At 41.4% G+C, this 14,149-nt stretch overlaps 1 protein-coding gene across 2 annotated transcripts in view; it reads right to left on the reverse strand.

Moving 5' to 3' along the window:
* The window catches only part of ABCB1 (ATP binding cassette subfamily B member 1), a 217,708-nt gene that overhangs the window by 14,705 nt on the left and 188,854 nt on the right, over window positions 1–14,149 (reverse strand). Inside the window, exons 16-20 of one of the 2 annotated variants that reach the window (XM_042916949.1) lie at window positions 13,648–13,794; window positions 11,658–11,762; window positions 9,746–9,823; window positions 8,323–8,406; window positions 7,022–7,225 (exon numbers count right to left, since the gene is read on the reverse strand). The exons of the other annotated variant lie outside the window; for it this stretch is intronic. Of the exons in view, the coding sequence (XP_042772883.1) occupies window positions 7,022–7,225; window positions 8,323–8,406; window positions 9,746–9,823; window positions 11,658–11,762; window positions 13,648–13,794 (618 nt within the window). The remainder of the gene's footprint in view (window positions 1–7,021; window positions 7,226–8,322; window positions 8,407–9,745; window positions 9,824–11,657; window positions 11,763–13,647; window positions 13,795–14,149) is intronic. 2 annotated transcript variants of the gene reach the window in all.

The following is a 14,149-nucleotide window of genomic DNA, read 5'->3' on the forward strand; positions in this document are numbered from 1 at the left end:
ACGAAACCAGCCCTACAAGAGATCCTAAGGGGGACCCTGTGAGACAAAGTAACAGAGACATCACTACAAGCATAAAACATACAGACGTCACAATGACTCTAAACCCGTATCTTTCTATAATAACACTGAATGTAAATGGATTAAATGCGCCAACCAAAAGACAGAGGGTATCAGAATGGATAAAAAAACAAGACCCATCTATTTGCTGTCTACAAGAGACTCATTTTAGATCTGAGGACACCTTTAGATTGAGAGTGAGGGGATGGAGAACTATTTATCATGCTACTGGAAGCCAAAAGAAAGCTGGAGTAGCCATACTTCTATCAGACAAACTAGACTTTAAATTAAAGGCTGTAACAAGAGATGAAGAAGGGCATTATATAATAATCACAGGGTCTATCCATCAGGAAGAGCTAACAGTTATAAATGTCTATGCGCCGAATACGGGAGCCCCCAAATATATAAAACAATTACTCATAAACATAAGCAACCTTATTGATAAGAATGTGGTCATTGCAGGGGACTTTAACACCCCACTTACAGAAATGGATAGATCATCTAGACACACGGTCAATAAAGAAACAAGGGCCCTGAATGATAAATTGGATCAGATGGACTTGACAGATATATTTAGAACTCTGCATCCCAAAGCAACAGAATATACTTTCTTCTCGAGTGCACATGGAACATTCTCCAAGATAGATCATATACTGGGTCACAAAACAGCCCTTCATAAGTTTACAAGAATTGAAATTATACCATGCATACTTTCAGACCACAATGCTATGAAGCTTGAAATCAACCACAGGAAAAAGTCTGGAAAACCTCCAAAAGCATGGAGGTTAAAGAACACCCTACTAACGAATGAGTGGGTCAACCAGGCAATTAGAGAAGAAATTAAAAAATATATGGAAACAAATGAAAATGAAAATACAACAATCCAAACGCTTTGGGACGCAGCGAAGGCAGTCCTGAGAGGAAAATACATTACAATCCAGGCCTATCTCAAGAAACAAGAAAAATCCCAAATACAAAATCTAACAGCACACCTAAAGGAAATAGAAGCAGAACAGCAAAGGCAGCCTAAACCCAGCAGAAGAAGAGAAATAATAAACATCAGAGCAGAAATAAACAATATAGAATCTAAAAAAACTGTAGAGCAGATCAATGAAACCAAGAGTTGGTTTTTTGAAAAAATAAACAAAATTGACAAACCTCTAGCCAGGCTTCTCAAAAAGAAAAGGGAGATGACCCAAATAGATAAAATCATGAATGAAAATGGAATTATTACAACCAATCCCTCAGAGATACAAACAATTATCAGGGAATACTATGAAAAATTATATGCCAACAAATTGGACAACCTGGAAGAAATGGACAAATTTCTAAACACCCACACTCTTCCAAAACTCAATCAGGAGGAAATAGAAAGCTTGAACAGACCCATAACCAGTGAAGAAATTGAATCGGTTATCAAAAATCTCCCAACAAATAAGAGTCCAGGACCAGATGGCTTCCCAGGGGAGTTCTACCAGACGTTTAAAGCAGAAATAATACCTATCCTTCTCAAGCTATTCCAAGAAATAGAAAGGGAAGGAAAACTTCCAGACTCATTCTATGAAGCCAGTATTACTTTGATTCCTAAACCAGACAGAGACCCAGCAAAAAAAGAGAACTACAGGCCAATATCCCTGATGAATATGGATGCAAAAATTCTCAATAAGATACTAGCAAATCGAATTCAACGGCATATAAAAAGAATTATTCACCATGATCAAGTGGGATTCATTCCTGGGATGCAGGGCTGGTTCAACATTCGCAAATCGATCAACGTGATACATCACATTAACAAAAAAAAAAGAAAAGAACTATATGATCCTGTCAATCGATGCAGAAAAGGCCTTTGACAAAATCCAGCACCCTTTCTTAATAAAAACCCTTGAGAAAGTCGGGATAGAAGGAACATACTTAAAGATCATAAAAGCCATTTATGAAAAGCCCACAGCTAACATCATCCTCAACGGGGAAAAACTGAGAGTTTTTTCCCTGAGATCAGGAACACGACAGGGATGCCCACTCTCACCGCTGTTGTTTAACATAGTGCTGGAAGTTCTAGCTTCAGCAATCAGACAACAAAAGGAAATCAAAGGCATCAAAATTGGCAAAGATGAAGTCAAGCTTTCGCTTTTTGCAGATGACATGATATTATACATGGAAAATCCGATAGACTCCACCAAAAGTCTGCTAGAACTGATACATGAATTCAGCAAAGTTGCAGGATACAAAATCAATGTACAGAAATCAGTTGCATTCTTATACACTAACAATGAAGCAACAGAAAGACAAATAAAGAAACTGATCCCATTGACAATTGCACCAAGAAGCATAAAATACCTAGGAATAAATCTAACCAAAGATGTAAAAGATCTGTATGCTGAAAACTATAGAAAGCTTATGAAGGAAATTGAAGAAGATATAAAGAAATGGAAGGACATTCCGTGCTCATGGATTGGAAGAATAAATATTGTCAAAATGTCAATACTACCCAAAGCTATCTACACATTCAATGCAATCCCAATCAAAATTGCACCAGCATTCTTCTCGAAACTAGAACAAGCCATCCTAAAATTCATATGGAACCACAAAAGGCCCCAAATAGCCAAAGTAATTTTGAAGAAGAAGACCAAAGCAGGAGGCATCACAATCCCAGACTTTAGCCTCTACTACAAAGCTGTAATCATCAAGACAGCATGGTATTGGCATAAAAACAGACACATAGACCAATGGAATAGAATAGAAACCCCAGAACTAGACCCACAAACGTATGGCCAACTCATCTTTGACAGAGCAGGAAAGAACATCCAATGGAAAAAAGACAGTCTCTTTAACAAATGGTGCTGGGAGAACTGGACAGCAACATGCAGAAGGTTGAAACTAGACCACTTTCTCACACCATTCACAAAAATAAACTCAAAATGGATAAAGGACCTGAATGTGAGACAGGAAACCATCAAAACCTTAGAGGAGAAAGCAGGAAAATACCTCTCTGACCTCAGCCGTAGCAATCTCTTACTCGACACGTCCCCAAAGGCAAGGGAATTAAAAGAAAAAGTGAATTACTGGGACCTTATGAAGATAAAAAGCTTCTGCACAGCAAAGGAAACAACCAAGAAAACTAAAAGGCAACCAACAGAATGGGAAAAGATCTTTGCAAATGACATATTGGACAAAGGGCTAGTATCCAAAATCTATAAAGAGCTCACCAAACTCCACACCCAAAAAACAAATAACCCAGTGAAGAAATGGGCAGAAAACATGAATAGACACTTCTCTAAAGAAGACATCCGGATGGCCAACAGGCACATGAGAAGATGTTCAACGTCGCTCCTTATCAGGGAAATACAAATCAAAACCACACTCAGATATCACCTCATGCCAGTCAGAGTGGCCAAAATGAAGAAATCAGGAGACTACAGATGCTGGAGAGGATGTGGAGAAAAGGGAACCCTCTTGCACTGTTGGTGGGAATGCAAATTGGTGCAGCCGCTCTGGAAAGCAGTGTGGAGGTTCCTCAGAAAATTAAAAATAGACCTACCCTATGACCCAGCAATAGCACTGCTAGGAATTTATCCAAGGGATACAGGAATACTGATGCATAGGGGCACTTGTACCCCAATGTTTATAGCAGCACTCTCAACAATAGCCAAATTATGGAAAGAACCTAAATGTCCATCAACTGATGAATGGATAAAGAAATTGTGGTTTATATACACAATGGAATACTACGTGGCAATGAGAAAGAATGAAATATGGCCTTTTGTAGCAACGTGGAGGGAACTGGAGAGTGTGATGCTAAGTGAAATAAGCCATACAGAGAAAGACAGATACCATATGGTTTCACTCTTATGTGGATCCTGAGAAACTTAACAGAAACCCATGGGGGAGGGGAAGGAAAAAAAAAAAAAAAAGAGGTTAGAGTGGGAGAGAGCCAAAGCATAAGAGACTGTTAAAAACGGAGAACAAACTGAGGGTTGATGGGGGGTGGGAGGGAGGGTAGGGTGGGTGATGGGTATTGAGGAGGGCACCTTTTGGGATGAGCACTGGGTGTTGTATGGAAACCAATTTGACAGTAAATTTCATATATTAAAAAATAAATAAATAAATAAACATTAAAAAAAAAAATAAAATAAAATCACAGGTCACAAAAAAAAAAAAAAAAAAAAGAAATGAAAAATCTAATGGTAATGATAGCCAGACTAGAGAATACTTGCTTTGTGAGCTTTTGCTATGTGCCAGGTATTCCTTCACTTAACTGACAGGCTCCCAGTTAGCTTCACACCAACCCTGTGAGATCAGTATTTTCCAGTTTTTGTAGATGTCGGAACTGAGGCACAGAGAAGTTACTAACTTGCTGAGGCTCCAGAGTTGAAAAGTAGGCAAGAATTCCGCGTCTGCATTCGTAACCCGTTATGCTTACTGCTTGCCCTGCTTTGTAATTTACACAAGGAGAAGCTAGTTGTTAAAGATTTCACACTCACCTCTTGATTTTCTGGTCATGGGCTAGGCTTGGTTCAGCGGGGTTATAATTTCAGTCATTAGGCAGGGCCCTTGTCAGGAGGATTAAATGCAGCCTCTCCCCACCTCTTTACCAGCCAAAGAGTCAACATCCTCATTACCAAGCCCTTTTCGAAAAATGAAAATGGAAATGGATCCCAAATCCTGATGTACTTAACCATGATTAATCTATACCCAGGTTACTAAGAGCTTTTATTTTTGTGGGGGAAAAAAACCCAAAAACAACCCACAACCAAAAAACTGTGATGGGGGTGGGGAGCGGGGGTGTTCCAGGACCTTTTTTCTAACCCTCATTCTGTGTTAAGAGTTAACTAAGTAAACAAAATTGAATTATGACTCATTGTTAACAACATCTAAAATTTCTAGTTTCTGACATTATAAATATATATACACACACACACAGCTGTTTTGTTTTGTTTTTGTTTTTGTTTTTGTTTTTTGAGAGAGAGAGCTAGGGGCAGATGGAGAGGGAGAGGGAGAGGGAGAGAGAGTCTTAAGCAGGCTCTATGTTTAGTGCGGAGCCTGACACAGGGCTCAATCCCACAACCACGAAATCATTACCTGCATAGAAATCAAGAGTCTGATGCTCAACCGACAGAGCCCCCCAGGTGCCCCACTCACACTATATATATATATATATATATATATATATATATATATATATAAAACCTTATTAGGTTTAAGTGGTTATTAAAAATAATTTCAGACTGGCCACTCCAGGTTATTCTCTGGTTCCTAGAATGAGAGTATTAGCTGGAAGAAAGAAGGGACATTATTGGATCAAATTTCTCAGTTCATTAAAGTATAAAGTGAGGACCAGAGAAGTTGGGGATCTTCTCCTGTATCATACACAGTGACTACCAAGACGGAGACTAATAATCCAAGAGGTTATCTTTCATTTGCCATAAGGTCATTTCTAACTGCCCTCCTCCTGATACCTTTCAGTGTTCCTAGTCATTTTCAATAGAGTGAAAACTATTATCTTAACTAGATTCGAGATGTTTTCTTTCATGTAACTAGTCTAAGAAAATTTGACCTTCATTCTATCTACTGACAATTTTCCCTTCTGAAACATGGAAGAAACAGGGTTCGGGGAAAAGGGAAATAAAAACTACAGAGTTTTTTTCAGCAGTTAGTTGTGCCAAACACAAGTCCAGGAGGTGATGCCTTAAAATATACACAGCCAGCAGCCAAGAGAATCTTCAAGCACTTTGAACACCCAGGGCTTCTCAAGTCTCAGAACTATAAAATGTCCTTACTGGCTCCAGGAGAGGATGTGGGCTGAAGACAAGAATGAAGCATTCTGAAGGAGACCCAGGGGTGATGTCAACCTGACACTGAGCTACAGCCGATGTGGGTTAAGAGACAAACAGAAATGGTTTCCTTGGACATTAGTGGGTTAGTGCAAACATGCTTGCATGGAATTTTAATCTCATACCTTAGGTGACATACATCTGGAACAAGTCACTGACCCTCTGAATACTTTCTTCCCTGTAACATGGCCATACTATTTAGCCCCCTCGCATAACCAGAGTGAAAGCCAGTCGCAGTAACATGGTTGAAAGGGCTGTGTAAAGTGTGGTGCTGTAGAAACCAGATCACAATTTCTACTTATTATCTGTTTCCCCTCCTCATGTTTCAACAGAGGATAATACTGACATAAATAAAAATATTCCTGGCTATAATCTATATTTAAATATTTAAAAGCATATACATGTGAGTAAAATGTTTAGATGTAGATTTAGATACATTTCAATACATAGGGACCACATACTAAAGGGCTTTGAAATTAGACCAGAACTTGAATCCCAGCCAACGCCTTTATCTAGTTTCTCAAGTTCCTCATTTATAAAATCGGGATAACGTTAGTGCTTGCTTCATAGAATTACTCTAAGAATGTGATGAGTTGGTGCATAAACACAGTAATTGGTACATAGCAAGGGCCGAAGTAAATATTTGCCCGATTGCCAGGATAGTTGGAAGCACAAATCAAAGCATTACTGCCATCTGGTGGCTACCCACCTTAATTATAGAAATCACAGCCAAGAAGAAAAGACTGCTCCCCTAATGCAACCAGCAAATTACTAACTTAAACAATTCGCTTATGCTCTCTGCCCTAAGGACTCCTCCTGTGTAAAATAGGGGTGATATTTATTTCAACAATGGTATCAGGTTATGAAGTAAAAGGCAAAACAGACTTCAGATATTCAGAAATTCTTTATAAGAACCACACATAAAGTGCTTTTCTACAGGCTAAGACCCTTATATTAATGATCCCATTGTCAGATTATAGGCATTATTATAGATAAACTATCTCATGCAGTGTTGACAGTTATTCACTTGTATCAAGCACATTTAATTATCAAAACATGCATGTTGGAATAACTCAAATAAAATACATGTCTAAAAACAATACTTACACTAACTGAAGCCTTATTTGACCCACCTTTCCAGCAGTTTCCAGTTCTTTTTTATCTCTTTTGGCATTTCCGGCCAACATTTTCATTTCAACGATTCCTGATAAAGCAATAATTGGAACAACTGATAATAGCAAAAGGGTCAATTGCCAACCGTAGATAAACGATATGATGATACCAGTTCCAAGGTTAGCTGCATTCTGTGCGATTAAAGCCAGTCTGGTCCCTGTGGCCTGGAAGAGCAAAAGAAAAGAGGGAGCTGTGATTTAAGCTGCAAATCCCGCAGGCTTCCAGTTCAGAATGAGGAGAGGGTTGTGGGTCTGGCTTACATTTGCCCCCTTTCATTGCAATAAACCCACAACACCTGTGCCTAACTCATGAGGTTCTGCAGTTCTTTTTTTGCTCATGTCCCTCAATTCTCATTCCTGTCCTTCCCACCTGGATTCAGCCTTACAGAACCAGGCCATCAGCTGCTCTGCCCTGGGGATAGGATGTGAGGCATAGGCACTCTTGCACAAAAGCAACATTTAGAGAGAAAACCCCAGCGTACTCTGGTCATTTGGAGAACGCTTTGCTGCAAATGTGTAAGAGGGGAATTTATATACCTCAAGAAACCATCTGTTATGAAGTGTACGTGTCCTAACAGACTACCCACCAGAAAGCATACATCGAGATGAATTACTGTGTGTAGGCTCAGAAAAGGAGGGCTGGTGTTCGGGACGTGGCAGGTGGCTCTCCCACTGCTTCTGCATTGTGTAGGAGCAGGAAGCTTCAAAGAAAAAGCCCTCAGCTCCAAGGGTAGGGACCTACGCCAAGGAGATGCGGTCGTCCCCAGAGACAGTTATCGCTAAGGGTTGGGCAGATAACCCAAATTAGCCTTAATTAGATTTAAGGGAAGGTGGTTGTTTGGTGGTTGAGGTACAGGTGGGCGCTCTCTCACTGGACCCTCCTGTTTGTCACTGTTAACCATCTTACCACCACGAGGAAAGGAGCGTTAGGATAAAGCCATCTTGGAGGACTGAAAGCCACTCAGAGTCACACACACAGAGCCACACACAAAACCACACACATACAGAGGGCACACACACACAGAACATACAACACAGAGGGCACACGCACACACAGAACTACACACACATACACACAGAGGGCTCACGTGTCCTTCATGACGGTTTTGAGTCAATGGATCAATCAACCCTGAAGTCCAACTTTCCTCTTTATTGTTTAGGTTTGAGTTTTCTGTTATTTCCAGCTGCATCACCGATGCAGCTGTGCCATATTTTTATTCAAAACCACATTAAAGAAAAAGAGTAGAATGCAGTCTACATACTCCTTGGACCTGGGAGGCATCAGTTGCAAGTCTTGTAGAAAGGGCACCGGTACTGTTTTTATGATCATCAAACCAGCTCATGTCCTGTGGCACAAAGCACACCTTTAAATTAGTTCCAAATTAAAATGAGCCAAGAAAAGTAGATGAAACCTCCAAAACCTTCAATGCTGGAAATACCCATACCTAATGTGGCCCCGGAGTCAGGGGAGAGTGGACATGCAGTGCGGAGCTGCGGTCCCTGACAGGAACACGCACCCTTGGGGTCCATTAGGACCCCTGCTCCAGGCTGCCCTGCTGTGGCCAGGAGACCACAGCTGATCTGGGGGCTGGGAGTGGGGTAGGGCTTGCTCTAGCTGCAGCTGTGTTCCCCGTCAGCTGCACCTGAGGGGGTGGGCACAGGTGGGCATATTTCACCACCCCATCCTTACCCCATGCACTGCAGACACCTCCTCCCTGCTGAGGTGATGCACTGCATAGACGGGATGGAGTGGTGTTCAACACAGCTCCTGTAACTCCTAAGCAGGAGAAAATCAGCCCTGCTTCCTCACCGTGTTTTGTTTCTTTTGGTTTCTTTAACCAAGAACTGAAAAAGTGTATGTTAGATAAGATTTTAACCGCAGCCTACACTCATCCATAGCATGTGAGTTTCACAGCAAATCATCTTCCCCACATAGCAACACTGAAAAGATACTGCAAAAAACGTTTCTCAACTCAGACCTGCTCTAAATAGGATACCTGCTATGGGCTTTTTTGTGAGCATGGATATAATCCGTGAGCATGGATAATATTCTGGCCCTCTCTCTTAAGCCTCCTCTATAAAAACAGAGAATTCATATAAGCACATTTCCCCATATGTCCTGCACTAGACTGTGGACTTCTCAAGAGGGCACATAATGCATTTTACAGTCCCGGCTAACAGCACAGGGGCCCATAGTTGGTAATGACTGAGTGAATCAACACGTGAATTAATATGAAAACAGAGCTCAAGTAAGACAAAACCGAAACTCAGTTACCAACATTTGGGAAAATGTATAGTTAGCACAGTCAGTTGTGGCACATGAATCCTACTAACCACCTTCTCCTTTGTTTCAAGATATCTTGGGGTCTCAGATGCCTAGCTTGGGCCTGCATAGAATCCAGAGAAGAGATACAGGTCCTTAAAAATGACAGTATCCATATGGATAGAGATAGTTACAAAATAAGCTCAAAAAGCTACCTAAATTAAGCGCACTCCCATGAAATTCCTGAAAAGTCTTTGGATATTGAAAGACCAGGACAACTGGTAGGGCCCTGCCCAGTCCCTGCAAGAAAGCATGGATGGGGTAGGTGGGCATGGTCATGAACTACACACACCCAAACGACAGAAAGAGGCTGTGAATTTAAGAAATCTGAGCAGAAGGCATTCTCCAGTGCACACACCTACCTGTCTTAGCATTGCTTTAAAAGCCATTAACCGAAGCCTTGTGGTGAGGATCTCACCAGCTTTCCCCAAAGTGAAGCCCTGGTTAAAAAAAAAAAAAAAAAAAAAAAAAGCTGTTGTCCCTTTTGATCATCGGTAGTATTTGACCCAAGTGGGTATACTCATATTAGTTTTTACATTACACATACATTAGTCCACTATTCAGGTAACAAAAGTCTATGACCAAACACTAATTCCAAGTCCAAATTTCAAATTCATGTACTTGCCCAATCATTAGCATACAAAAGAATCCTGACACCAAAAACCTTACAAATGTCCAGTTATGGCTTCTGAAACATTCTTTTAAAAAATTTTTTTAAATAATTTATTTTTGAAAGAGAGAAAGCACGCAAGCACGTGAGCAGGGGAGTGGCAGAGAGGGAGAGAGAGAGAATCCCAAGCAGGTTCCGCACTGTCAGTATGGAGTCCGACATGGGACTGGAACCCATAAACTGTGAGATCGTGGCCTGAGCTGGAATCAATAGTCAGATGCTTAACCGACTGAGCCACGCAGACACCCCTGGCTTCTGAAACATTCTAAATGTATTTCCTTTCCCCAACTTTCAAGGGCATCTCAGTAAGCACAGTATCGTATAGAATTACAACTTTTGGCATGTTCCTGATACTTTAAACCGCCGGAAGCACAAGTAACAAAACTCCATGCAGGAACACATTCTGTCTTGTGTAGTGTAGAGGGAAGGAGGAGGTCTGTACTATCAAGTTCCACACGAGTTTGCTGGTTCTCTGTCACAGCTCCACCTGTTCTCAGATTGGGGGAACAATTAGGCTATTCTTCCTCCTCAAGCGGCCTTGCCAGAAAATTTATGCCATGTTCAAATGGAAGAGCAGCACAGATGTCCACCGCTGGGCTGGGTGAGACCTCCAGGCACACAGAGCTTTGGTGTAGGTGTGCAGAGAATGCTCTGGGAGGACACATCAGGAGTCTTTATTAAGCCAGGAGAGTAGGTGATCAGTACCTGGGGATGAGTCTGCTCCAGGAGGCCAAGCCCGGGCTACTGCAGTCTCCTCCTTCCTCGGCCGGCACAGCGCTCAAGGCCAATATGGGCACTGCAGTTCTATTCGTCATCCCACTGTTCCCACAGTATATAAAATACATTTCTAAAACTATCCCCACTCCCTAACACACCAGGCCTGGGGCTGGACTGCATCACTGCATTGCTACCAGTAAGGCAATGATTTCCAAATAAAAATCTTGGCTTACTTTTACCATTGGCTCAACAAGACAGAAGACAAGCAGAGTGGACAAGACTAGGAGACCTCATTTTGCTGACTTACTGGATTGTATTGGAAAGGCCTGTGTGGTGCTGAGTTACAGAGACAAAAGAAATTTAGTAAATCTGGGTAGAAAAGTACAAACAGAACAGGCTTTTTAGTTCATTTTGCCCAGGTTTACAATATATAAATGCAGTATTATAGATGTTCTTACACAGAGTTCATCTGTTAAGGAGGAAAAGATCAGAGAAGTTGCTTGAAACGGTACCAAAAGTAATAGCAAGAAAGAGAATATACTGGTGTACTGATTTTTTTTCTAGTTTATAATGAGTTTAACTGGTACTTATGTTCTCTTATGAATTCAAGTCTCTTTTTTCCTTTGTAATGAATGTCTGCTGTGGGCAAACCTGGGACATAATATAATTTAGAACATAGCAAAGTCTCTATTCCTTCTGCTCAGGACACTGCCCTCTGAAAGAGCTGCAAAGACTATGCTTGCAATTCATTTCAATTTAAGATTCAACAGTTCCATTAGGTTTTAATTGATAATTAATGTATATTAATAGATAATAAAACCTAATAGATAGTTTATATTCTCTAATAGAAGGTAGACTTACGAGAAGATGAAATCATAGGTACCTACCTGAAGGAAGAAAGTAAAAAAAGAAATAATTCCCAGACCTAAAAAAAGCAACGAGAACATGTTGCATTTCCACTGCTTTACTTCATCATCCCCTGGTCCAAAAACCTACAAAAGAACATTTAAAATGCCCACTTGGATTACATGATTCTCTTCACTCTTCCCATAATAATGGCTTCAGCATTACAGTTTAAAAACTGGGCTTTGAACATGTGGGGTTTTATTTTAAATTGTAAAATACATACAACAAAAACTTTGCCATCGTAACCATTTTTAAGTGTACGATTCAGAGGCATAAGATACATTCACTGTGTCGTGTCATGCAACCTTCACCACTACCCATCTCCAGAACTTTTTCATCATCTCAGATTGCAGCTCTGCACCCGTGAAACAGGAACCCCACCATACCCACTCCCCAGGCCCTTGGGGACCACGATGCTACTTCCCATCTCCCAGAACTTGAAGGTCACGTGGAAATTAACATGAGAAGAAACACTGCATCTGGATTGTGTGTGGTTGCACATTTTGGTGTTTGTTCCTCTTCCTCTGCACTGCTGTTCCCTCTGCCCCAATTGGTGCCTGCCTGGCCCCAGCCCTGCACCCCTGCCCCACAGGGGCTCTGCTTGCTCCTGACCAATCAACATCAAACAGCACCTCCACCTCCAGCCCCCTGCTGCCAGACCCTGCCTTTAAAAGACTTGCTGTCCCCTGACACGCTACGTGTTTGTGTTTTGTTTGTGTGTTCTGTGTTTGTCCCAACAGAAAGTAAATTGTTTGAGGGCAGGGCTTGGTTTATTTTCTGCTTTATCTCTGGTGCCCAGGACAGCATTTGGCATGTAGGAGAGGCCCCAAAATAGAAATACAGTCTGCACAGCTCTTGAGTTGCAAGAGAGCTAGGGATTGCTTTATTTTCTAATTTTAAAACATTTGAAGGGTCCTTTCTAATTTACTACTGTTTTGGCTTGTGCTCTTAATTGGAGACCAATGTCCCATGTCACAAGTACAATAAACTTATAACATGATGAAGAAGAATTTATCTTAACAAGAAAGTCTCTGCAATAATGTTAGGGGTTGACTAAGATTATACAATATAAATGGTGGGTGTAATGGAGCCTTAGATGTTTCTGATAACTTTCTCTAAATGTTCCCCAAGGAAGTTGGATTAGATACTATGAGTTTTCTTAGACTCTTCAGGCCAGGGAAGGATTGCTAAAACGATGATGTACTTGCTATTAGTTTTTGAATACTCACTCTGAGGCAGACACTCTTCAACACTCCCCTTATAGTTATCTGTAGCATCTCTTTCCATCCTCAGCCAGCCTGTGAGGCAGGATTACTTTATACATGAAGGAACTGGGGACCGACAAGGGCAGCACCCAGCCCATGTATGCACAGCCGGGAAATGGCGAGGCCGGTCTGTGCCCAGCGCTTGGTCCCTGGGGGCTGGGACTTGAGCCTGTCCTCCACCTCCTCCCAGCCTTCCTGGAGCCTGCACCTGCTCTCCTCAACTGGGAAAGGGAACACCGTCTTCACCTCAATGAAGAGCTAATTAAAAGCCTCTGTTAGTGATTTTATAACTTACAATTTCATTAGTATCATAACTTGGAATCGTTTGAAAGGCTACCTTTTCTTTTGCCTTGGGTCTTTCCTCAAAGGGGAATTAAAAACTTCAGCTTACTCCAAAATGGAGGAAGCTTTACTCCAAAATGGACCCAGTGGGGAGGTCAGCACAAAAACGGATTTTTAATTTTTATTAATTTTTATTTTTTTTCAAGCTTACTTATTTTGAGAGAGAGAGAAAGCATGCAAGCGGGGAAAGGGTAGAGAGAGAGAATTCCAAATAGGCTCTGCACCATCAACGTGTGGGGCTCGAACTCACAGACCATGAGATCATGACTTCAGCCAAAATACAGAGTTGGACGTTTAACTGAGGCACCCAGGTGCCCCGAGAATGCATTTAATTCAAACTACTACATGATGGTTTCAAACTTACCGCTAGCATTTCTGAGAACATGATTGCAAATGCCGGCTGAAGGGCCCCATTGGCAATGGCACATGCTATTCCCACCACGAAGTAGGGCCATTCTGTTTTATTCAGCTTCAAGATCTTCAGAAAAGACACTGGTGGCACATTTTCATCCTATCACACACACATACATCTATGTATCAGGACAAACTGGTCATAACACAACAGTTACCACCAGAGTTTGTAGACAAAGACACAGCATTGTCCTCAAAGAACTTCTAAACTAGGTGCTGAGAATAACCAGTCCACACCAGTCTCCTAGAGAGTAAGATGGTCTGTTATAAAATGTTAACAGTGTCCACAGATTACATAAGGTAAGTAAGAGCTGTTCACTCAAGAAGCAGTCTTCATGATGTGACTAGCTCAGCAGAGGGAGGAGAGGCAGGACCTGGGCACAAAATGCTCTAGAATTTTGTCCCAACTCAACACAAGGATGATGTTGGGGTTAAATGAGATAATACCCATGAAA

The sequence above is a fragment of the Panthera leo genome, chromosome A2, assembly GCF_018350215.1.
Source record: "Panthera leo isolate Ple1 chromosome A2, P.leo_Ple1_pat1.1, whole genome shotgun sequence".
In the NCBI taxonomy this organism is placed as follows: Eukaryota; Metazoa; Chordata; class Mammalia; order Carnivora; family Felidae; genus Panthera; species Panthera leo.